The sequence below is a fragment of the Aquarana catesbeiana genome, linkage group LG07, assembly GCF_042186555.1.
Source record: "Aquarana catesbeiana isolate 2022-GZ linkage group LG07, ASM4218655v1, whole genome shotgun sequence".
Lineage (NCBI taxonomy): Eukaryota > Metazoa > Chordata > Amphibia > Anura > Ranidae > Aquarana > Aquarana catesbeiana.
Window position 1 is genome coordinate 14,233,681 of NC_133330.1, and position 25,607 is coordinate 14,259,287.

At 42.4% G+C, this 25,607-nt stretch overlaps 1 protein-coding gene across 14 annotated transcripts in view; it reads left to right on the top strand.

Moving 5' to 3' along the window:
* Positions 1-25,607, top strand: part of DOCK3 (dedicator of cytokinesis 3) — a 239,580-nt gene that overhangs the window by 165,944 nt on the left and 48,029 nt on the right. For 6 of the 14 annotated variants that reach the window (XR_012235189.1, XR_012235190.1, XM_073591625.1 and 3 more), the window contains exons 22-31: positions 71-152; positions 1,455-1,625; positions 1,981-2,070; positions 8,923-9,115; positions 11,548-11,675; positions 16,977-17,081; positions 17,202-17,270; positions 19,989-20,087; positions 24,831-24,925; positions 25,198-25,273. Coding sequence is in view for 12 of the 14 variants with exons in the window: in XM_073591625.1 (XP_073447726.1) it covers positions 71-152; positions 1,455-1,625; positions 1,981-2,070; positions 8,923-9,115; positions 11,548-11,675; positions 16,977-17,081; positions 17,202-17,270; positions 19,989-20,087; positions 24,831-24,925; positions 25,198-25,273 (1,108 nt within the window). In the remaining 2 variants the exon portion in view is untranslated. Of the gene's footprint in view, positions 1-70; positions 153-1,454; positions 1,626-1,980; positions 2,071-8,922; positions 9,116-11,547; positions 11,676-16,976; positions 17,124-17,201; positions 17,271-19,988; positions 20,088-24,830; positions 24,926-25,197; positions 25,274-25,607 lie in introns of all 14 variants that reach the window. The other 8 variants (XM_073591632.1, XM_073591635.1, XM_073591633.1 and 5 more) reach the window with 4 other exon arrangements.

Below are 25,607 nucleotides of genomic sequence, written 5' to 3' on the forward strand. Positions count from 1 at the left end.
AGTACTGTGTATGTCACCCTCAGAATTTGGACATGGTCGCACAAACAGGCCTTTGCTCTTTCTCTTTCAGAGAACTGATTCGCTGCCTGAAGTGGTACATGGAGCGATCAGCCGATCTCGTGCGGCAGGACCACATCCAGGAAGCCATGAGGGTGAGCACTGTGGGAGGAGGGGAGATATGGGAAAGCTCCTTATTGTAGATTAATATTGTTGCCGGGTGTGTGGTGCTTCTTGGAAGCAACTTTACATCAAACCTCCCCATCCCTAAACAGACCACAATTTTGCCAAGCAGGGACCATGTCATGGTCGGCTGGCTGTTGCACAAAAAATGGTGGCAACATTAAAATGGAATAACTAGAGAAGAGCAAAATTCAGTTTTTTATGCTGCTAAAACATTGAAATCAATGGTGAAGGCTACATTCAGATGGTGTTTGGAGGTGTTTAATGGACTTTAAATTGCTCTTATGGTTTTGTAAGAGGGGCTTCGTGGTTATCTAGAATTGGTGCCAAGAGCACAAGTCCCTGCCCCACTCCTGTCCTTATGCTAGAGCACTATCCCAATTGCAGAGGATGAACCCTCCATCATATTGTGCCCACTCCATGCCAGGGGCCTCCACATGACATTCCTGATCATTGACTTTTATATCCCAAGGAAGGTATGTCCACACATATGAGTAGAATTGCTGCACTTTACTGATGGAATTCAGGGAATGGTATACTAGGCATGCAGTCACTTGACATACAAAGTCAACCACATTTGGTGGATGTTTCACAGTAGTCACATGTGAAAGCATAATCAGCCATCTCCTTCTAACACACTCGGGATTATTAGAGGACTGGGCTCTTTTTAGTCACTTCCTCCATAGGTACACCTATCCAAGTACTTTCCAAGGGAATAGCCTCACACAGGGAACTCTTGGCCTAGCCTTTTGCAAACTGCCCTAGCCCCTATCTCCATAAGGGTCAGAAAGTCTACAGCCGGCTCTCTTGGGTGCAGGACTACTCCTCTCTGGCCTTCTGCCCTGTACAGGGCTTCCCCATGCTGGTTACATCTGTGCTGGTGTGGGGTGTTTGGCTCCTATGCCCCAAGTGCACTAGGACTCCTCCCAACCTGGCTTAAATGTGGGTGCTGCCTCACCTATGATATCACTGCAGGAGGGCTCTAACTAAAAGGACACCTGATGACACTGTCTGCCGTACCCAGACACTAACCTGGCACAGAGCCAACTAGTGGCAAAATAGCTAACTGCACCTTCATACAGGTTAGGGAAACTCCTTTAATCTGTTCTTGTGGTGAAAAGTGGCCCCTCATTGGCTGGCCATATGATGTTGTTATATATTGAGGAACAGAGGAACCCTAACCCTTTGTTCATCAACAAACCCATTGATTCCCATATCAGCCCTACCATGAAGATCACAAGGCTTTGTTAGAAAACGATGATGTCTCTTTGCAGGCTTTGGAAATCCTCTTCAAATTCATCATCCAGTCTCGGCTGCTCTTTTCACGTTCCACCGGAGGCTTGGAGGAGGAGCAGTTCCGCTGCAGCATCCATGACCTGTTCCAGTCCATGCGTTTCGTGCTGAGCCTGGACACACGGAGCTCCGATACCCTCCTCTTCACACAGGTAAGGGCCACCACACTTTGGGTCTGTTTTTAGAAAATCAAGACACTGGCCACAGGAAGCCATTCGTTTCCGGGTAGATTAGTTCTGACTGGTTGCTATTGGACGATAACACAGTATTTGCCATTGAACCCTACCGAAATTGTAGAAGATTTGTATTTACATATTGCAAACAGTACAATGAAACAGCCACGTTGCCCTCTTGTTTTTTGTAGCTGAATGTTCTCTGATTATGTCCTGCTTTACGACAAATTTTTTTTTTCTTTAACCGCCCTTAATGTGATCTCGCCCCCTCTCATTCCCTCTGCTTCCCCTTCTACCCCCTCTCTGCTCCTGATCCTCTCCAATACATTTAAAGCAAGCCTTGTCCGGAGGAGAGGTGAGCGGCAAGGGGGAGTCAGACAATCAAAAGACTGGGGGCTCCACCAGCCCGTCAACAGTCTGCTTCGTAAGTAGAGCCACCTCCCCTTAACCCCCACCGAAATGCACCTGTTAAAGCTGTACTGTGCACCTTGGAGAATGCAACGATCACCCAACCAACCTTGTGCTGCACTTCCCAATGAAACTCCACCTGACACAATGGCGTAGTGTGACAGAATTTTATTAACTTGTGTTAGCCACCAAATCTGCACAATTTATGTTCATTGAATCCACCTTCTCCGTCAGTATATCCTGACCTCATCATTTGCACACCACCCAACCTATCATCATCACCCTCACTCCTTCCTCCACTGTTCATCCACCTGCTCCCTTTTCTCATCACGGCACAATGCATCAGCTCAATGGACTAATAATTCATAATTCTTCAGAATTAGCAACATATACAGTTACGTAGATTAAAAAGTTACTGAAGGATTCTGTGGTGGACGAGTTACACGTTGGCAGGGAGTCTCTGAGTTCCATATCTGGAGCAGAAGATCTACATGATACTTCACTTGGGATTTGTGGTCAATGTCCTCTACTTGTTTTATATGTCCTGTTGGTTGAACTTGATGGTCCTTTTTCAACCAGACTATGTAACTATGTCACTTCTGTGTTTATAATTTGTGTCTGTCTGAAGGCATGATTATGATGAGTCATCATAGATGGGCTTTCCTTTCCAGTTTTTTGGGAAAATGAAGGTAATCCTCTTAGTGGAAGATTTCCGCTTGGTGACAACTCGAAAAAATTGGATTTTCCTATTATTTTTTAGCCCTATCGAGGACAAAGACTGCATTGAAAACCTCAAAACGACATAACCAAGAGGTGCTGGGTCTTCAAAACGTAATTCTTCATATAAACTGAGAAAACATCATCCATCATTCAATGAGTTCACTGCCTCTGGTGAGGCTGCTCACATGGAGCAAGGTTCTCCTCTGTTGGGTCTTCAGATTGTGACTCAAAGCATGAACACACAAGAAGAGTGCTGGACCAAGTGTTAAAAGAGTCTAAAACTTTTATAATAGGAGCTCATAAAGTACCCAACACATTTCGGCAGCCAACACACTACACTCTCTCTTCAGGGCTTGGAATCGTTATCAGTGCTTAAGCGGATTTAGTAAGACAACTTACTAGGCAAACACTATATTATATGGGTGAAAGATTTTGGAACTCACATCTTTATTAGCTGGTTAGAAATGCTGTCCCAAAACCACAGCCATGTAGTTGCCCCCCCACTATTAATATGGATCCTCCTCCATTACCGCTTATATGGAGTTGCTCACCTATTGCCATTATTATGGAGTCTCCCCCTTTACAATTAATATGGAGTTGCCCCTACCCCCCCCCCCCCCATTGCTATTAATATGGATTTCCCCACCCTATTAGCATTATTAAGAAGTTGCCCACCAATGGCCATTAATATTGAGTCCACCCCCCCATTCCCAATAATTTGGAGTTGCCCCCCTACTATGGCCATTATTATGGAGTCTCCTCCATTACCAATAATACGGAGTTGCCCCCCTACTATGGCCATTATTATGGAGTCTCCTCCATTACCATTAATATGAAGTTGCCCCCCCCCCCCATGGCCATTAATATGGAGTCTCCACCATTCCGATTAATATGGATTAGCCCACCCATTGCCATTAATATGGAGTCTCCCCCATTATCATTATTATGGAGTTGCCCCCCATGGCCATTAATATGGAGTCTCCCCCCTATTACCATTAATATTTAGTTTCCCCCCCCCACCATGGCCACCAATATGGACTTCCTCACCCCATTACCATTAATAGGAAGTTCCCTACCAATAACCATTAATATGGATTTGCCTCTCCCATTACCATTAATATGGATTTGCCTCCCCCATTACCATTAATATGGAGTCTCGCCCCATTATCATTATTATGGAGTTGCCCCCTATGGCCATTAATATGGAGTCTCCCGTCTCCCCCATTACCATTAATATTTAGTTCCCCCCCCCCCCCCCAATGGCCACTAATCCGGACTTCCCCACTTACCATTAATACGAAGTTCCCTACCAATGGCCATTAATATGGAGCCTTCCACCATTACCATTAATATAAAGTTGCCCTCCATGACCACTAATATGGAGTTTGAAACCCCATTATTAATAATATGGAGTTGCCCCCCATGGCCATTAATATGGAGTCTCCCCTATTACCATTAATATGAAGTTGCCCATCAATGGCCATTAATATGGGGCCTTCCCCCCATTACTAATAATAAAGTTGCTCCCCATTTGGCCACTAATATGGTCTTCCCCACCCCATTACTATTATTATGGAATTGCCTCCCTCATGGCCATTAATATGGTGTCGTCCCTCCACATTACCATTAATATGGATTTACCCACCCATTGCCATTAATATGGAGTCTCTTTCATTACTGTTAATATGCAGTTGCTCCCCTCATGGCCATTAATATGGCTATGCCCCCTTATGGCCACTAATATGGATCCCATTTCTCCTCCATTCCCATTAACATGGAGCTGCCCCCCCATGGCCAATAATATGGAGTCTCCCCTATTTTCACTTATATGGAGGTGCCCCCCCCATATGACCACTAGCATGAAGCCCCCCCCCCCCCATTACCATTATTATGGAGTTGCCCACATATTGCTATTAATATGGAGTATCCCCCATGAGTACCCCCCCCCCCCATGGCCACTAATATGAAGCTACCCCCCCCCCCATTACAATGAATATGGAGTTGCCCCCATGACCATTAATATGGAGTCTTCCCCATTACCATTAATATGGAGTTGCCCCCACGGCCATTAATATGGAGTCTCCCCTATTTTCACTAATATGGATGTGCCCCCCCATATGACCACTAAAATGAAGTCCCCCCATTACCATTATTATGGAGTTGCCCACATATTGCCATTAATATGGAGTATCCCCCATGAGTTGCCCCCCCACCCCATTACCATTAATATGGAGTTGCCCCCATGGCCATTAATATGGAGTCTCCCCCATTACCATTAATATGGAGTTGCCCCTCTCATAGATATGAATATAGAATCCTTGTCCCCCACATGGTTACCATTATTACGAAGGTAGCAGCTATAACATCTGTGAGGTCAGGTACTGAACTACTGATGTTGGAAGAGAAGACCTGGCCCACCATTGGTGTTCTAATTCACCCCAAAGGTTTTCAGTAGAGATGAGATCAGGGCTCTGTAAAGGTCACTTGAGTTCCTCCACACCAAACGGGTCACACCATGTCTTTATGGAGCTGGCTTTGTACACAGGGCGGGGGAGAGACAGTCATGGTGGAACAGAAAAGGGTCTTCACCAAACTGTTACCACAAGGTTGGAAGAGCAGAATTGTCTACCATGTCTTTGTATGATGAAGGGTTACCAGAACCCTTCAGTGGAGGCACCTGAACTCCATCATTCGGAGGAGGGAGAGGCACATACTTTTGGCCATATAGAGTTAAATATATCCCTGTCCTCTAAAAGCTGAATCTGGATTGAGAAAGAAGGTTTCAGCATTTCAGCAAGTAGTAGGATGTATAAAACCCGGAGAAATCCATGACCTAATAAAATCCATAGAACATGAGCTGAAAGGATGGAGATGGGACATTTGCAGGCCTGGTGGCGGCGCGGCTCCTGGGAATGGGCCTTAATTGTCTGTAGTTTGCTATAAAAATGCCATTGTGTAGATTCACTATTATCCGGTATTTTTAGCCTTCGCCGCGACCTTTATCATCCTCGTAGTGACCTTGGCTGCCCCACAATCGATGTACAGCGGAGACATTTTGTCTTGCTGAGTGCTATTTGTGCCAAAGATTTGCTTCCCATTAACTCGCAGCCAACGCTAAATGTCTTTTTTTTTTTTGCCTCTGTCCGTATTTACAAAGCACTGCACTTCTCCACCGGGGGGATTCGTTCTTTATGGACTGAAGGTAAATTCAATGACAAATATAGAGAAAAGCATTACCATGCGGAGAAAACTGCCGACGCTGGAGATGGGGGGAGGGTACCGCCTGATGTCAACCAATAATGGAGGATACGAAAAAAAAAGTGTCCGTGGTTTCAAATGGGTTTTATTAAATAAAGGACCAGAAACACAAAAAACAAAAAAATACAAAGCTTGGTTTATGTCGGAGCGTTTCAATAAATATCATGGAAGCCTGGGAATCAGAGAGCAAAAATATATGAAATGCTACTACATTACTACTACCTCCTTCATTTCGTAGAGTGTTATTCTGTGATTCCCAGTAGGCATGTGCAATTCGTTTCGTTCCAAATTCGTTTTTAACGAATTTCGACAAATTCGTTAATTCGGGAATATCCGAATTAACGAAAACCCGTTTAACGAATTTTTTCAAATATTCGTAAATTCGATTAAATTGGACATTCGTAAATTTGGGCATTCGTACATTCGTAGATTAGTAAATTTGTAAATTCGAAAATGCGGAAATCTGAAATAATAGTTAACTAATAATAATTTAACTATTAGTAATTACTGGTAACTTTTAAATTATAGGTATTGTAATTTTCTTTCAAATTTGGCTGTTAGTGAACATAACACATAGAAATTTATCCGAAGTTATGAATGATCCGAAAAAACGGAATGGAACGTAATGAATTAATAATGATAAATAACAATAATAATAATAATAACAATGTTTCATTATTATTATTTATTATTAATTTGTTCCGTTCCATTTGTTTAGATGCAGCATTCGTTTTGGATAATTCGTATTTATTACGTTCACTGACAGTCAAATTTGAAAGGAAATTACAATACCTATAATTTAATAGTTAGTTACTATTTCAGATTTTTGAATTTTCGGGTTTTTGGATTTTCAAACTTCGAATTTACAAATTTCCGAATTTTCTAATTTATAATTTTACAAATTTACGAATGTACAAATGTAAAAATGTACGAATGAACGAATGAACGAATGTACGAATGTTCGAATTTACGAATGTACGAATGTTCGAATTTACGAATGTATGAATGAACGCATTTACGAATCGCAGTCATAACGAATGACCCGAAAAACGAAAAAAATAATAAACTAATGAAACGAAAATGAACGAATTTTTTGGCTGTGCACATGTCTAATTCCCAGGATTCATGGTGAGATGAGGGAGGATATTGTCCGACGCACGGCTGATTTCCTGGTACAGGGGAGACGTGTCAAGTACAATAGACAAAAATTTAGCAAGACATATCGATGGGAGAGCTCATCCAGTGATGGTGAACCTCGGCACCCCAGATGTTTTGGAACTACATTTCCCATGATGCTCCACTACACTGCAGAGTGCACGAGCATCATGGGAAATGTAGTTCCAAAACATCTGGGGTGCCGAGGTTCACCATCACTGGACTCAGAACATTATTTAAAACACATCATATGCACACATACACATATTAGTAAGGACACATATATACACCTAGTGCAAGATCACATCCACATAGTGAGAGTATACATAATGAGAATACAAATAGACACGTGCAATTCGTTTCGTTCTGAATTCGTTTTTTTTTTTTTATGAATTTCGACAAATAATCAGAATTAACGAAAACCCGTTTAACAAATTATTCAGAATCATCATAAATTAGAATATTTGAAAATTCGTAAATTCGCAAATCCGAAATACCTGAAAATTCGAAAATCTGAAACAATAACTAACTAAAAATAACTAAACCATTACTAACTATTAATGTATAGGTTTGGAATTTCCTTTCAAATTTGGCTGTTAGTCAACGTAACGAATACGAATTTATCAGAAGTTACGGATTATCCGAAATAACGAATGCCACATCTAAACATATGGAACGTAACAAATTAATAATAATAATAAAAACTTTTTTATCATTACAATTATTATTATTATTTATTATTAATTAAATAAGTGTAAAAATAAAAGGAAAAATAAATAAGAAAAAAAAAATGTTAAATGCGCCCTGTCCCACTGAGCGCACGTGCAGAAGGGAACGCATACGTGAGCAGCGCCCGCATATGAAAACGGTGTTTAAACCACACATGTGAGGTATCGCCGCGATTGGTAGAGCGAGAGTAATAATTCTAGCCCTGAACCTCCTCTGCAACTCAAAACATGCAACCTGTAGAATTTTTTTAACGTCGCCTATGGAGATTTTTAAGGGTAAAAGTTTGTCGCCATTCCACGAGCAGGCGCAAATTTGAAGCGTGACATGTTGGGTATCAATTCACTCGGCGTAACATCATCTTTCACAATATAAAAAAAAAAATTGGGCTAAGTTTACTGTTGTCTTATTTTTTTAATTCAAAAAAGTGTATTTTTTCCAAACAAAGTGTGCTTGTAAGACCGCTGCGCAAATACGGTGTGACAGAAGATATTGGCAACGACCACCATTTTATTCTCTAAGGTGTTAGAAAAAAATGTATAATGTTTGGGGGTTCTAAATAATTTTCTAGCGAAAAAAAAAAAAAAAAAACAGTTTTTAACAACAAACAACAAATCTCAGAAAGAGGCTCGGTCCTTAAGTGGTTAAGGCAGTATTCACCTTTTGGAATTTCACGAAAGCAACCAAAATCGCGCCGCATTTTTGCCCCCCAGGCACAGGGCACCCCATTCATTTCAAACATGGCGGCTTTTTAAAGCCTTGAGCTTTTGGGTGTTTTTTTTTTTTTTTTTAACTGCGCATTTCGCCACATTTGACAGACGCGCGTATTTTTTTGTGGCCACCTATGGGACGCCATTAACAATGAATGCCGGGAATTGTAGCTGTAGAACAGATTTCCTGCTGAGGGCTGTGCGTTGTGCATGCGTCATTCTGTGCGTTGTGCGTTTTTTCTTATGTTTTGTTGTGTGGTCCCCAGGGTCCGTCCATGACACTCTGCTCCCCCCTGCAGGCTGCCCTGCTCAGCTCCTTTCCCGCCATCTTCGAGGAGTTGCTGCCCATGTTCTCGGTGACGGAGGTTGCGGAGTTCGTTCGGGGAACGCTCAGCAGTCTCCCGAGCACGCTGCATCTGGGGCAGTCCATGGACGTGGTCAAGCTGCAGTCTATCGGCCGGACTGTCGACTGTCGCCTCTTCTCCTTCCCAGGTGAGGAACCCCCCCAAAAAAAATATATACTTTTTGAACATTTTGTTAAATAATTTAGGTTAGGTTCACAGCTTTGTGTGCCCAAAACTGTGCGCTTTCCCGACGCACGCTTTTAGCAGGAGGGCGGCGGCGCCATTAATTGTCCATGGCACCCACGACCATCTGCTGAAGCGCAACCTTTTTTGGTTGGGTGTGGCACAATTTTTGAAAAGGGTCTTAGGGGCTCTGATTTTCAGAATGGTGCTCAATTTATGCAGCAGGCTACCCGCTGTGAAAAATAAATGCAATGTGTTCCCTGCTCCGCCCTCTTAGCTCATTGCAGCTCCAGCCACAAGCCGTGCAATCTAACGAGGAACTTCAGATGTAGACGTGTGCAATTCGTTTAGTTACGAATTAGTTTTTTAACGAATTTTGACAAATTGGTTAATTCCAAAATTTAACCGAATTTTTCAATTCCCGAATTTTCGAATTTCCGAATTTCCAAATTTCAAATTTCCGAATTTTTAAATTTCCGAAAATTAGAAATTTTGGAAATTCGGAAATTGGAAAATTAGAAATTTCAGAAATTCTGAATTTTGGAAATTAGGAATTCGGAAATTAGACATTTCAGAAATCGGAAAATTTGAAATATCCGAGATTGGAAAATGTTAAAATTCGGAAATTGGAAAATTCGGAAATTTCGGAAATTGGAAAATTCGGAAATTGGAAAATTTCGAATTCGGAAATTCAAAATTTGGGAAATTTAAAAATTCAAAAATTTGGAAATTTTAAAATCCGAAAATAAGAATGAAAATTCAAAAGAATGAAAATCCGAAAATTCAAAATAATAGCTAACTAACTTACTAATAATTACTATTAAATTATAGGTATTGGAATTTCCTTTCAAATTTGGCTGTTAGTGAACGTAACGAATACGAATTTATCCGTAGCTACAATTTATCTGAAATAACGAATTTCGGAAATCCGGACGTTCGGAAATTCGAAATTTCGGAAATTCGAAATTAGGAAATTCATACATTCAAAATTTCCAAAGTTTGAAAATTCTAAAATTTGGAAATTTGAAAATCCGAAAATAAGAATGAAAATCTGAAAATTCAAAAGAATGAAAATTTGAAAGTTAGAAAATCTGATATAATAACTAACTAATAACTAATATAATAACTAATATAATAACTAATATAATAATAACTAACTAATAATACATATTAAATTATAGGTATTGGAATGTCCTTTCAATTTTTGCTGTTAGTGAACGTAACGAGTACGAATTTATCCAAAGTTACCTGAAATAACAAATGCCGCATCTAAACGAATGGAATGTAATGATCTAATAATACTAAATAACAATAAAAATAATAAAACCTTTTTATTATTATTATTTACTATTAATTAGTTCCATTACATTTGTTTAGATGCGGCATTCGTTATAAAAGTTATTATTAGTTAGTTATTGTTTCGAATTTTACTGACTTTCTTTTTTTCAGATTTTCGCATTTTTGGATTTTCGAATTTTTGAACGTCTGAATTTTCGAATTCCGAAAATTCGGAATTTCGGAAATTCGAAAATTGGGAAATTCGGAAGTTTGGAAATGTGAAAATCTGAATTTTCAGATTTCCGAATTTTCAATTTTATGAAAAAAGCAAAACAACTAATGTCGCGAAAACGAACACATTTGTTGTCAGTGCACATGTCTATTCAGATGGTTTACAAAATCTTAAAACTAAAAAAATACTGTCACTGCTAACTTTTAAGAAGCAGAGACCAACCCACGGAATTCATCATTTAAAGAGGAGTTCCACCCAGGGGGGCCCATGAAAAAAAAAAAAAATTAAAAGTCAGCAGCTACAAATACTGCAGCTGCTGACTTTTAATTGGACACTTACCTGTCCCTGGGTCCAGCGATGCGGGGGATCGAAGCCCCGCTCGTCTCCCCCCTCCGTTCAGCGGCGCCGGCATTGCAACTGTGTCCGCCGGGCTGTGGCTTCACAGCCTGGCACCCACTGCGCATGCGCGAGTGGCGTTGTGTGCCGTGATTGGCCGCTCAGTCACCTGGGACCTGAAATGGGTCCCAGATGATTGACAGGAGGGAGGAAGCAGAGCAGAGCCCTTCCTGTGCTGAGGGGGAAGTGATGTCACCAGCCCAGGCACTGGAAGGGGCAGACTACGAAGGACCCCCTAGCAACAGGCATTTAGAGGTGAGTAAAAAAAAAAAAATATCCAAATTTTTTTGGGGTTTTTTTTTTCATGTATTTTTGTTTTTTTGGGTGGAACCCCACTTTAACAATCGAGAAATTGTTTTTTTTTTTTTTTTTTATATGTTACTTGTTCCTAGAATTGCTCTGCAATACTGATGCATGCTGGGAAAACCCAGATCTAATCTGACCGTGTCGATGTCTCCCCCCCCCCCCCCACATCTGTCTCCTCTCCCCAGAGGCACGCCGGATTCTGCTGCCCGTGGTGCTGCATCACATCCACCTTCACCTGCGCCAACAGAAGGAGTTGCTGGTCTGTTCCGGAATCCTCAGCAGCATCTTCTCCATCATTAAGAGCAGCTCAGCGGTAAGAACGGGCTCAGCCTATCACAGCGATTCCCTTTCCCCACCCCCCCCAGAAATGACAAAAACTGTATAGTGTCATTTCTGAGGGGGTGAGGAAATGTATATTCGTCCATTGAATGTGCATTTACGTTCAATTTTGTGTGAATCGATCAAAAATGAATCAAATCGGTTTACATTAACATGCCAATTCCCTCCAGCGTTCTCTAAAATTGTTACATTGTATCTCTTAGGCATATGTATTTCCTGTGCCTCCTCAGCTCCATCTAGTGGTCATAATGTGGTATTTTAACCCCTGCCTATAATAAACGAACGATCCTTCAGAAGAGATGATGGGCTTAAAGAACATTTGTTTGTACAGAAATGTACGTGCTCATTCACTGGATGATCCGCTATGCTAATATTTTTATAAATAGACCCCCCCCCCCCCCCGAGTCCCCGTTCACATATCGCAAGGCATTTCCTCAGTCTCCCCCCCCCCCCCCCCCCCAGTGAGCAGACTGTACATTGTAACTTTGTAGAAGGAGGAGGAGGCATTTCCTCAGTCTCCCCCCCCCCCCCAGTGGTGAGACTGTACATTGTAACTTTGTAGAAGGAGGAGGAGGCATTTCCTCAGTCCCCCCCCCCCCAGTGATCAGACTGTACATTGTAACTTTGTAGAAGGAGGAGGAGGCATTTCCTCAGTCTCCCCCTCCCCCCCAATGATCAGACTGTACATTGTAACTTTGTAGAAGGAGGAGGAGGCATTTCCTCAGTCTCCCCTCCCCCAGTGATCAGACTGTACATTGTAACTTTGTAGAAGGAGGAGGAGGCATTTCCTCAGTCTCCCCTCCCCCAGTGATCAGACTGTAAATTGTAATTTTGTAGCAAACAACTGCTGGCCTCAGGGCTGAGGGCTCTGGAGAGGAGTACTGAGGCCGGGTGCTGTGATGTTTTAAGGAAGGTATGTACAGCCCCTCCCACCAGCCATGATCTGCCTGCATTACATAGAGAAGCACAGAGTCCCGGTGATGAGCCTATAACATAGAAGAATGTAATAAAAACAGAAATGACTCAACAAATCCGCTAAAATGTTGGTGAGGGGGGAGGGGAGGGGGGAGGAGCCAGGGAAGGAAAAATATAAGCAGATTAAACTTCAGCTTTAAATCCTTTAATCTTTTTTTTTTTTTTTTTTTATGCTTTTTCTGTCTTTAAGCGATTGTTACATTTTGTTATCTTTCCGTTTCTTTTAATCTGTTTATTTCAAGATATTCCCCATTGAAACAGAGAAACAGATTAAAAATAGCGGAGTGCAAATGAAATGTATTTTTAATCCACTTTTTAATCCATTTGCAGTCGACACGCGAGAGCGCTCAGGAAGGCCTCGCGCAGACGCACCGCGGCGTTCTCCGGCCCCCTGAAAAACGATCTGTGGTGGATCGTTTTTCCAGAGGACATTTAACCACTTGCCAACCAGCCCATAGTAAATATACGCCCCCCCCCATCCCCCTCCCGCCACTTATCGGACCGGTAAAGCCCCGGGAGCGATCCGATGCAGCCGTTTGCTGGGCAGGAAGTCGAATGACGCCAAGATGGCCGGCACTCATCTCTATGCCCTTGGCCCAAGTCAAAATGCAAATATTTATTTTTTTTTGCTTTTAAAGGTAAAGGAGAAATTTGGGTTCTTTTTGACCCCCCAGAATAAAGAGGACCTGTCATCCTTATTTCTAAGAGATAGATAGTGTACAAGGGACACACCAACTATGCCCGTCCTTCCCCCCCCCCTCCACCCATAGAAGCTGTTCCCACAATGACAAGCATTCTGTGACCCTGGGCAAACATTTTCTCGGAGAATCAATGGGAGATGAGTACAGCGCTGCACCACTGATCATGTGAAAAAAAGTTTACACGGTAAGCAGCTAACACTCCTTTTAGACAAAAGAAAAATAAAAATGAGAACAATATAAAGTGTAGCGCTCTCGGTACAAAAGTGTTGGAAGAACCAAACAAAATGGACTAGGCCTAAACCATTACTGGGAGGCCCACAGAAAACATCAAATTCAAAATTGCATATAAGTGACTAGATACAATACAAATTAAACGAAGTGTCACATATTGTCAAAATAAATTAATATGGTGGAGAAAAAAAAAAAAAAAAAAAACACAATGTGGAGAAATGTGAAGGTATAATTAAATAAATTGTGTTATATAACAAAAAATGTCCAAATAAAGTCCAAAATTTATGGAGATTAGGATCTGGATGAGATTCAAACACCCACCACCCAAAACAGTCTCTGAAAATTGAATGGTGAAAACAATGATGAGGGACTTTTGCCAAGTGAGTGGATGAAACACCAGATAAATGAAACTTCTGAATAAGTGTCGGGACCACCACCAAAGCATCGGAGGAGGCTTACCGGAACTAGATGACTTGAAAAGACATACGTCTTTCAAGTCCCAAAAGGCTTGTTTAGCCACCAAGGCTGGCAGGATGGATCCTCAGATGTCCTCAACTTCCAATAGGGGAGGGAAGAGGGAAGAAAGAAAGGGGAGGTGGAGATCCCGTCGTACCTCAACCGTCCAGACTCATCAACGGGCCAACCGAATAGAGTTACATGCCATGGGAAAAATAAAGCTCACATGGCATGATATCGTTTAAAACATAAATTTATTAAAAATATAAACAGGAACACTCACATTTGCGAAGATCAGAATAAGCTCAAAACAAAATGGTAAACGCGGTAATCGTAGGGAGTCCACCCGACATGTTTCGGCTAACGAGCCTTCATCTGGGGTGTGGAGCCCCCCTACCTTACCGCTATTTAAACTAGAAATGACCCCCACTGGGAGTGTCACAGCACAGGAAGTGCCCCGCTGGTATCACTTCCGGTTTAAAGAAAGAAATGGAATGTATGTAAATTATAATGTTCTGGTCAGTGGTATAAAGCAACAAATACCCGTTTAATGGTATTCCAATTTGAAATTAATGAACCAGTAAATATATCAAAAAGAACTTCAATACTAGTGATATGGCCAGCCGACCCGGAAGTGCTCGGAATGTAACCAAGCCTCGGGGTCAGCATGGCCAGATAGGCAGATCCGAGCGCCATCGCGCTCTGCCCGCTAGGCGTGTCAGATACCATGGCCTTGCGCAATCGCGGAAGTCACAAAGGTGCCCGCTTGCGCACCAAGCCTCGCTCTCGGTCTGCGTGACTGCAGGCCGGAGCGTCGTCACGCCCCACCTGTCTAATTCAACGTCAGGGAGTTAGGTCGAGCCCGTCACGGTCGAATGCTGCACATGCGCACTCGCACCTCGGGGTTCGGCTGCGTCATCACGCTCGTCTGTACACCTAATTCAACTTCCTACAATAGGGGGAGGATCCCACAGGTCAGGGAAGGCCGGGACCACATCTTGGCGATCGCTTGATCCGGGTCAGGTGTCAGCAGAGGTGGAAAAAAGTTAATAAAATAAGATAGAAGGAATTATAATAAAATGGAGTAAAAATGAAATGCGACTTATGTTAAAAATGTCTGCACATTAGGAATAAATAAAAATTGGATTAGTGTTGGTAATTGTATGGAGGCAGTAACCACAACCATACAGTGTTAGGAAAGTGACACTACCAATGGGGGCATCCCGAACAGTCAAATGTGATATAACATAAACACAAAGTGCTGCCAATGTTCCTGTTTATATTTTTAATAAATTTATGTTTTAAACGATATCATGCCATGTGAGCTTTATTTTTCCCATGGCATGTAACTCTATTCGGTTGGCCCGTTGATGAGTCTGGACGGTTGAGGTACGACGGGATCTCCACCTCCCCTTTCTTTCTTCCCTCTTCCCTCCCCTATTGGAAGTTGAGGACATCTGAGGATCCATCCTGCCAGCCTTGGTGGCTAAACAAGCCTTTTGGGACTTGAAAGACGTATGTCTTTTCAAGTCATCTAGTTCCGGTAAGCCTCCTCCGATGCTTTGGTGGTGGTCCCGACACTTATTCAGAAGTTTCATTTATCTGGTGTTTCATCCACTCACTTGGCAAAAGTCCCTCATCATTGTTTTCACCATTCAATTTTCAGAGACTGTTTTGGGTGGTGGGTGTTTGAATCTCATCCAGATCCTAATCTCCATAAATTTTGGACTTTATTTGGACATTTTTTGTTATATAACACAATTTATTTAATTATACCTTCACATTTCTCCACATTGTGTTTTTTTTTTTTTTTTCTCCACCATATTAATTTATTTTGACAATATGTGACACTTCGTTTAATTTGTATTGTATCTAGTCACTTATATGCAATTTTGAATTTGATGTTTTCTGTGGGCCTCCCAGTAATGGTTTAGGCCTAGTCCATTTTGTTTGGTTCTTCCAACACTTTTGTACCGAGAGCGCTACACTTTATATTGTTCTCATAAACATTTTCTCGGCCCTCCCAAATCCACTTGTCAATTATTTTCAGGCAGTGGGGGGCTCAAGGGGCAGCTGCTTTGGGCCCCACAACAATGACTGGGCCCGGGGCAGCTGCCCCTTTTGCCCTGCCTTAAAGACAGCCCTGGATCTGTAGATCCAACCTCTAACTTATAAGAGGGATAAAGGATTTGTGTTAGGAGGGGTGATTTTTTTTGGGGGGGAGGGGCATTTGAGCTGGGGGGGGTTTGAGGGAGGGGTGGGGCAAAGATTTGTGCTGGGAGGGGGGATTTCAGAAGGGGGTGGATTTGCACTGGGAGAAGGGGGAATTTATGCTTAGGGGGAAAGCATACAGATTAGTGCAATAGGTTTTGTTTTTTTTGGGGGGGGGGGAATTTTTGCTGATACACAATAGGGGGGGCTTTTAGGTAGGCTGTAGAGGGCCCCATGATTTCTAACAGCAGCCCTGATTCTGTGGTTGGAGGAATCAGACTTTTCATTTATCTGCCCATCCTCCATTGATAGAGTGCTTTTCATTGCGAGAACCAATAGTATGGCTTCTAGAGTCAGAGTGGGGGGGGGGCAGCAAGGGTGGGCATAATCGGCAGTGGAGCCGCTCATATTAAAGAGGAATAAAACGTGAAAAAAAAGCATTACATTAAGTAGCTCATCATACATTTATGGCACCTCTCTGTTGCGCGATGACGTCACTCCCAATTGCATGGCATGATGGAGTGACGTCATCGCGCCAGGCAAACCAAGCAGCCGATGCACTGGAGGGGATGGCTTGCCGGGTAAGTCCGCTATAATGTACTAATATGCTGTGCAAGGACCGAGTTGTGTTTTTGAGGAGGGCGGGGTCTATATGGTGATGTATACCATGTACAATCTGACTTTTTATTGGTCCCTGGCAGGAGGTGGATGTGGGCGAGGAAGTCCAGATGTTGCAGGAAAGTTTGCTGGACGTCCTTCTACAGACGCTGCTCATCATCATGAGTAAATCGCAGTCGCAGGAGGCGGTAAGAGGCCAGCGCTGCCCCCAGTGCACCGCCGAGATCACTGTTAGTAACTAACTTTCATTTCTTCTTTCTAACCCCTCCCCCATCCATCCCATCATCCTCCGCGCTCCACCATACTAGGTAGCAGCAGGCACGGGACTGGCATTGCAGGGGCCGTGGGCAAGAAACCCCCGGATACCGACCGGACTGGTAACATCTGGTTGAATCACAGGCTGGGTACACTCACCATTGTGGGAGGGGCAGAGACACAAACTACTGCAGGAAATCTCACCATTGTGGGAGGGGCAGAGACAAAAACTACTGCAGGAAATCTCACCATTGTGGGAGGGGCAGAGACACAAACTACTGCAGGGAAATCTCACCATTGTAGGAGGGGCAGAGACACAAACTACTGCAGGGATTCTCACCATTGTGGGAGGGGCAGAGACAAAAACTACTGCAGGAAATCTCACCATTGTGGGAGGGGGAGAGACAAAAACTACTGCAGGAAATCTCACCATTGTGGGAGGGGCAGAGACACAACTACTGCAGGAAATTTCACCATTGTGGGAGGGGCAGAGAGACAAACTACTGCAGGAAATCTCATTGTGGGAGGGGCAGAGACACAAACTACTGCAGGGAAATCTTACCATTGTGGGAGGGGCAGAGACACAAACTACTGCAGGGATTCTCACCATTGTGGGAGGGGCAGGGACACAAACTACTGCAGGGAATCTCACCATTGTGGGAGGGGCAGAGACACAAACTACTGCAGGAAATCTCACCATTGTGGGAGGGGCAGAGACAAAAACTACTGCAGGAAATCTCACCATTGTGGGAGGGGCAGAGACACAACTACTGCAGGAAATCTCACCATTGTGGGAGGGGCAGAGAGACAAACTACTGCAGGAAATCTCATTGTGGGAGGGGCAGAGACACAAACTACTGCAGGGAAATCTTACCATTGTGGGAGGGGCAGAGACACAAACTACTGCAGGGATTCTCACCATTGTGGGAGGGGCAGGGACACAAACTACTGCAGGGAATCTCACCATTGTGGGAGGGGCAGAGACACAAACTACTGCAGGAAATCTCACCATTGTGGAAGGGGCAGGGACACAAACTACTGCAGGGAATCTCACCATTGTGGGAGGGGCAGAGACACAAACTACTGCAGGGAATCTCACCATTGTGGGAGGGGGAGGTTTATAAAACACCTTTTATAAATCTATGTTTTCTCCCCATGAGTACGCTGATGTCCTCCGGCCAGTTCAGGGATATAAACGGAGTAATTTCTTTCAAAGATACTAAGGGGTCAATTTTGTAAAATACATTTTTCTGTACGAATGTGACAAAAGTTCGCACAGCCACAATGAAAACTTAGTATAGCAGGAGGTGCAGCGCTGAGAAAATGATAAAAAATCAAATCAACATAATAGTCCATAAACTTCAAGATCCCATAAGTGTTGTGACATCATGCTGAAAAACTTTGTGGATATAAAGTGATCCCTCCACCAGCATATGAAGTGGCCTCTCACCTCAACAACCGGACTCTTTCGTTATAGAGGGTCAGATGGGCTTTCCCTTGCGGGTCAAATAAAGCAGATATGCAGAGGATCCGACTTGATCAGCAGCGGTACAGGATACACAATATGCAGAATCAATTCCCCAACGTGTATATCATGAAAATATAAAGGGGATAGACCATAGTGCTCTCCGTATAAAAGATTTTTAATAAGATAAATGCAAAGATAAAAAACTTACAAACAAGGCACTCATCCAGTGCCAGATGTATGAGCATGGATAGATAGGCTATAAGACGGTCGCGGGTGACGTGTTGCGTCCCAGTGGGCGGGGACTTCGTCAGCGGACTGGGACGCAACGCGTTCGGAAGGAAGGGAGCGTCGTGACGTCACCCGCGACCGTCTCATAGCCTATCTATCCATGCTCATACATCTGGCACTGGATGAGTGCCTTGTTTGTAAGTTTTTTATCTTTGCATTTATCTTATTAAAAATCTTTTATACGGAGAGCACTATGGTCTATCCCCTTTATATTTTCATGATATACACGTTGGGGAATTGATTCTGCATATTGTGTACCCTGTACCGCTGCTGATCAAGTCGGATCCTCTGCATATCTGCTTTATTTGACCCGCAAGGAAAAGCCTATCTGACCCTCTATTATGAAAGGGTCCGGTTGTTGAGGTGAGAGGCCACTTCATATACTGGTGGAGGGATCACTTTATATCCACGAAGTTTTTCAGCATGATGTCACAACACTTATGGGATCTTGAAGTTTATGGACTATTATGTTGATTTGATTTTTTATCATTTTCTCGGCGCTGCACCTCCTGCTATACTATTATTTTTAGGGATTTGATTTATTGACCCTGGTGTCCAGCTGCTTTTTCATCTATTAGTATATATATTTGCGCTGATTTGTTCTGTTTTCACAATGAAAACTTGCTGTACTTTGACTAATATGATTATTCCTTAGGTATGTCATCGCCATCTAGTGGTCATAATGCAATATTTTCCCTGATTGAGGTAATTCAGGAAAAATATAACATTATGGCGCAGAAAATTGTAGGACATAATCATTAGATAAAATACGGCGAGTTTTTGTAGGCGGCTCTGTGAATGTTTGTCCCTTTCATACAGCATTTTTTTTTTTATATATATGGTGGACACCTTTAATTCACCTGCAATGTTTCCTGGCATAGAATAAACTGCTGTCATTTTTATAATTTAAAATCTCTGAAACTTTGTAAAAACTAGTATAGAATGTGATATTCTCATGTTTACCTTTGTACATATTCTATGAGTTTCTGTTTAATAAGTGGCATGTCTTTTATGTGTGACTGAATTTGGACACATGGAGGATCCAGTGCACACAGTGATTGTTGTGCCTCTCTGTCCCCTGTAGGGGGAGTATGTCTCTTGCCTGCTGTCTCTACTGCGACTGATGTCAGACACTCATTACCAACACCTACTGCACAACTTCCAGAGCAAGGAGGAGCTGAAGGTGAGATATGGCGATGGTGTAACTCTACAATCTGGATTGGTTGAAATAAGCGTGTGGTGGTGATGGGGGGTAGTTGTAGTTAAAAAACACTTTAAAAAGGCGAGGTACCAGAATTTAGTTACACTTTGTGACCGCTATATGAACACCTGAACATTATATCTATGAGAGCTGGTTGGAGGTTTACAGTATCTCACAAAAGTAAGTACACCCCTTACATTTTTTGTAAATCTTTTCTTCTATCTTTTCATGTGACAACACTGAAGAAATGACACTTTGCTACAATGTAAAGTAGTGAGTGTACAGCTTGTATAACAGTGTAAATTTGCCGTCCCCTCAAAATAACTCAACACACAGCCATTAATGTCTAAACCGCTGGCAACAAAAGTCAGTACACCCCTAATGTCCAAACTGGGCCCAAAGTGTCAATATTTTGTGTGGCCACCATTATTTTCCAGCACTGCCTTAACCTTCTTGGGCATGGAGGTCACCAGAGCTTCACAGGTTGTCACTGGAGTCCTCTTCCCCTCCTCCATGATGACATCACGGAGTTGGTGGATGTTAGAGACCTTGCGCTCCTCCACCTTCCATTTGAGGATGTCCCACAGATGATCAATAGGGTTTAGGTCTGGAGACATGCTTGGCCAGTCCATCATCTTTACCCTCAGCTTCTTTAGCAAGGCAGTGGTGGTCTTGGAGGTGTGTTTGGGGTGGTTATCATGTTGGAATACTGCCCTGCGGCCCAGTCTCTAAAGGGAGGGGATCATGCTCTGCTTCAGTATGTCACAGTACATGTTTGCATTCATGGTTCCCTCAATGATCTGTAGCTCCCCAGTTCCGGCAGCACTCATGCAGCCCCAGACCATGACACTCCCACCACCATGCTTGACTGTAGACAAGACACACTTGTCTTTGTACTCCTCACCTGGTTGCCCCCACACACGCTTGTCACCATCTGACCCAAATAAGTTTATCTTGGTCTCATCAGACCACAGGACATGGTTCCAGTAATCTAGGTCCTTAGTCTGCTTGTCTTCAGCAAACTGTTTGTGGGATTTCTTGTGCATCATCTTTAGAAGAGGCTTCCGTCTGTGTTGACAGCCATGCAGACCAATTTGATGCAGTGTGCAGTGTATGGTCTGAGCACTGACAGGCTGACCCCCCCACCCCTTCAACCTCTGCAGCAATGCTGGCAGCACTCATACGTCTATTTCCCAAAGACAACCTCTGGATATGATTCTGAGCACGTGACCTCAACTTCTTTGGTGGACCATGGCGAGGCCTGTTCTGAGTGGAACCTGTCCTGTTATACCGCTGTATGGTCTTGGCCACCGTGCCGCAGCTCAGTTTCAGGGTGAGAGCGATAACATCAAGTTTAACACACCTGCTCCCCATTCACACCTGAGACCTTGTAACACTAACAAGTCACATGACACCGGGGAGGGAAAATGGCTAATTGGGCCCAATTTGGACATTTTCACTTAGGGGTGTACTCACTTTTGTTGCCAGCGGTTTAGACATTAATGGCTGTGTGTTGAGTTATTTTGAGGGGACAGCAAATTTACACTGTTATACAAGCTGTACACTCACTACTTTACATTGTAGCAAAGTGTCATTTCTTCAGTGTTGTCACATGAAAAGTTAGAATAAAAATATTTACAAAAATGTGGGGGGTGTACTCACTTTTGTGAGATAATGTATATGAACCCCCTCCCCCCCATGCCCTTCCTCCCATGGCCATTAAAATTGAGTTACTATAACATCTTCCACTGTTCTGGGAAGGCTTTCCACCGGATTTTGGAGTGTTTCTGTGGGAATTTTTGGTCATTTTTGAGGACAGGTCCTGATGTTGAATGAGAAAACCTGGCTTGCAATCAATACTCAAATTCATCCCAAAGGTGTTCAGTAGGGATGAGGTCAGGGCTCTGTACAGGACACCCACGTTCCTCCACACCAATCTGGTCACAGCATGTCTTTAAGGAGCTGGCTTTGTACACAGGGGACAGTCATGGTGGAACATAAAAGGGTCTTCACCAATCTGTTAGATGTAGTATTACCAGAACCGTTCACTGGAGACATCTGGACACCTGAAGATTGTATGATAGATGAACAACAAAGAAAGACATAGTGAAAAGTCTGCTACAAGGCACTCTGGGGGCCCCATTCACACGGTGGTAGCTTGAAGTTCCAAAACGCTCAACATCCAGAATCCCATGGTGGAGTAAGACATGATTGTACATTACACCTAAGGAAAGGCAATGTAGATTACACAAGAATATTAACTTGGCAAACATGGAGAGGAAGGTAAACAAGTACTAAGGTTTACAACAATCTGATAAAGTAGTCATATCTATAGTATATGAACATGCAAATATTCATGGAGGGTGGTCTGGTTTAGACATAGCATATAGGTATAGTAACTTTGTAAGTATTCTAAAAGGAGAGAAAACGTGGAGGATATGGGATACTCTGGGGCACATTGCCCTCAAGAAAGGGCCTCGTTTCTGTGGTCAGCAATCCAATCTGCCCATGCATTATAAAAGCTCAAAGTCGATAATGTAGCTTTGGAGAAAGAGCAAATTCCAACTGAAAATGGGAATTTTCGTATGCGGGTGACATCTGATTATCAAGGGTGGTTGTGGGGACTTCCACCGTCTTGCTATCGCTACAATCAAAATACGTGTTGCCACTACTTTGATTTGTTTTGGCCATGATGGAATAGACAAGCCCAACAGGAGATCTAGTGAGGTGAAAAATCCCATGGTTTTGAATGGTGGCCGTTCACAACTGAGCGTAATTTTGCTTGAATCTTGTAGCTCAAAAAAGTTGCCCCAAGTGATTTTGGCCCCAGTAGACTTCCAATGGGAGCACCTGAAAAATGCTTGAAAAAAAAAACAAGCAGAAATGCACGTAATGCCGTTTTATTTCCCCGGTATCTAGATTTCCATTGGCTAAAAAGAAATGAAAAAGGAAATGCTCAAGCCCAGGCCGTCCAAATAATAGCCTGTACAAACACTAAAAGAGGACAATCAAAAATGCTCAAGTGTGAATGCTAGACATGTGCAATTCGTTTAGTTCCGAATTTGTTTTTGTAATGAATTTTGACAAATTTGTTAATTGCGAAATCTCCAAATTTCCTGAATTTCACATTTCTGAATTTTCGAATTTCGAAATTTTTAAATTTCTGAATTTCCGAAAAATTCAAAATTTCGGAGATTCAGAAATTCAAAATTTTGGAAATTCGAAATTCGGAAATTGTTCGAAAATTCGAATAAGAAAATTTCGGAAGTTCGGAAATTTGAAATTCTAAATTTTGGAAATTCGTAAATTGGTAAATTTCGCAAACTCAAAATTTCGGAAATTCGGAATTTCAGAAATTCGAAATTTCAGAAATTCGAAATTAGGAAATTCGGAATTTTGGAAATTAGAAAATTCTAAAATTTGAAAATCCAAAAATTCAAAATGAAAATCTGAAAATTCAAAAATCTGAACTAACTAATAATAACTATTAAATTATAGGTATTGGAATTTCCTTTCAAATTTGGCTGTTTGTGAACGTAACAAATACGAATTTATCCAAAGTTACGAATTATCTGAAATAACAAATGCTGCATCTAAACCAATGGAACGTAACGATCTAATAATAATAAATAACAATAATAATAAAACCTTTTTATTATTATTATTTATTATTAATTTGCTCCATTCCATTTGTTTAGATGCGGCATTCATTATTTCGGATAATTCGTAACTTCAGATAAATTTGTATTTGTTACGTTCACAAACAGCCAAATTTGAAAGGAAATTCCAACACCTAATAATTTAATAGTTATTATTAGTTAGTTATTTCGAATTTTACTGATTTTCTTTCTTTTTCTCAGATTTTCTAATTTTCGGATTTTCGAATTTTTTAACTTTTGAATTTTCGAATTCGGAATTCGAAAATTCGAGATTTCGAAAATTCGGGAATTCGAAAATTCGGAAATTTGAAAATTCGGAAATTTGAAAATCCGGAAATTCGAACATCCGAATTTTCGGATGTTCGAATTCTGAATTTTCGAATTTCTGAAAAAAGCAAAAAAACAAATGAAATGAAAACAAACACATTTTTTGTCAGTGCACATGTCTAGTGAATGCTGCCTGATGGTTGAAATAGTAGATTGATTGTTCCAGAACCTTAGGTAGATGATGCCCTTAGGTAGATGATGGTTTTGTACTTTTGATTCATTTATAGAAACTGTTCTGATGGTACCCCAGTGGGGCATCCGGGTGGTATGGGTACTGCTTTCCGTCAACCGAGGAACCGCCACAGAACCTGAATGTGAAATTAATACTTGAATCCGGAGTTCAAAGTGCCACACTAAAGAGTCCAAAATTGTTTTTTTTTTGCAGACATATAATGGGTGCAATGGTCAACTTGTTTCGGGGAGGGGGGGGCCACACTTCACCCCCTTCATCAGGGCTTAAAAAGAGATGGAATCAGCTGAAAAAAAACAAAGTTAGCCTAAACCCAACGCTGAACGTTACCAAGTTCTTCCAATACATAGTTTAAATTACAGTTTGAATCCACACCACACCACTTTTTTAGGCCCTGATGAAGAAGGGTGGAGGTGGGGCTCCCAAAACGCATTGGTTTTAAAAAAAAAAGCTTTGGTTGGAGTCACTCTTTTTTTAGTTTCTGCCATTGTGACCAAAATGATTTAGATATTCTTCAATGCGTTTGTTTTTTTTTTTTTTTATACTCAGGAATTCCTGCTGAAGATTTTCTGTGTCTTTCGTAACTTGCTGAAGTTGAGCGTCTTCCCACCAGACTGGACCGTAATGAGGCTGTTGGCCAGCAAGTAAGAGCCTGCCAGGGTCGCTGAGCATGTTTTTAAGATTCTTTCCATGAGCCCAGCGGGGAGACTTCCACCAACTTCCTGCTCTGACCACAGGACAGGAAGTGAAGGGAAATTTCCACAATGGGGACACAAGCGCAAGCTGACGGAGGTTTTCACCCTTCCACGTTCCCCTAGAACTAGAAAAGAAAAGAAAAATTGGCCGGATTTGAGCTTTATCGGCAAAGATCATGAGAACATGATCACCAACAGCCTTTTCCTTTTTTTTTTTTCAGCATCATCGTGACGACCATCCAGTATGTGTCACCCGCCGTACACAAGAACTTCTGTGAAGGAGACTTTGATTTCAAGGTAAGTACTACAAGTACTACAAGAACCCACAATAAAATAGCCAATGTGGAAGAGTGTAAGCACACATTGGACTGTTTAACCCCTTTGTCTACCCAGCTACATTTAGAAATGGCATGGTGAACAAGGGGTTAAAAACAAGGTCAGGGTTGCTGCCCGATCGCTTGGGGCTTTGAAAGCGTGCTTCCCCTCCCCCCTTGCCAGCGGCGTCAGCTGTGGTTCCTGCCCAGGGGAGCAGAACTGCAGGAAACCGCTACTACAATGCAACCCAGAAGTGATTTGTATTGGGTCACTTCCGGGTTCACAGCTGTAATTCTGTTGTCTACTGTAGCTGAGG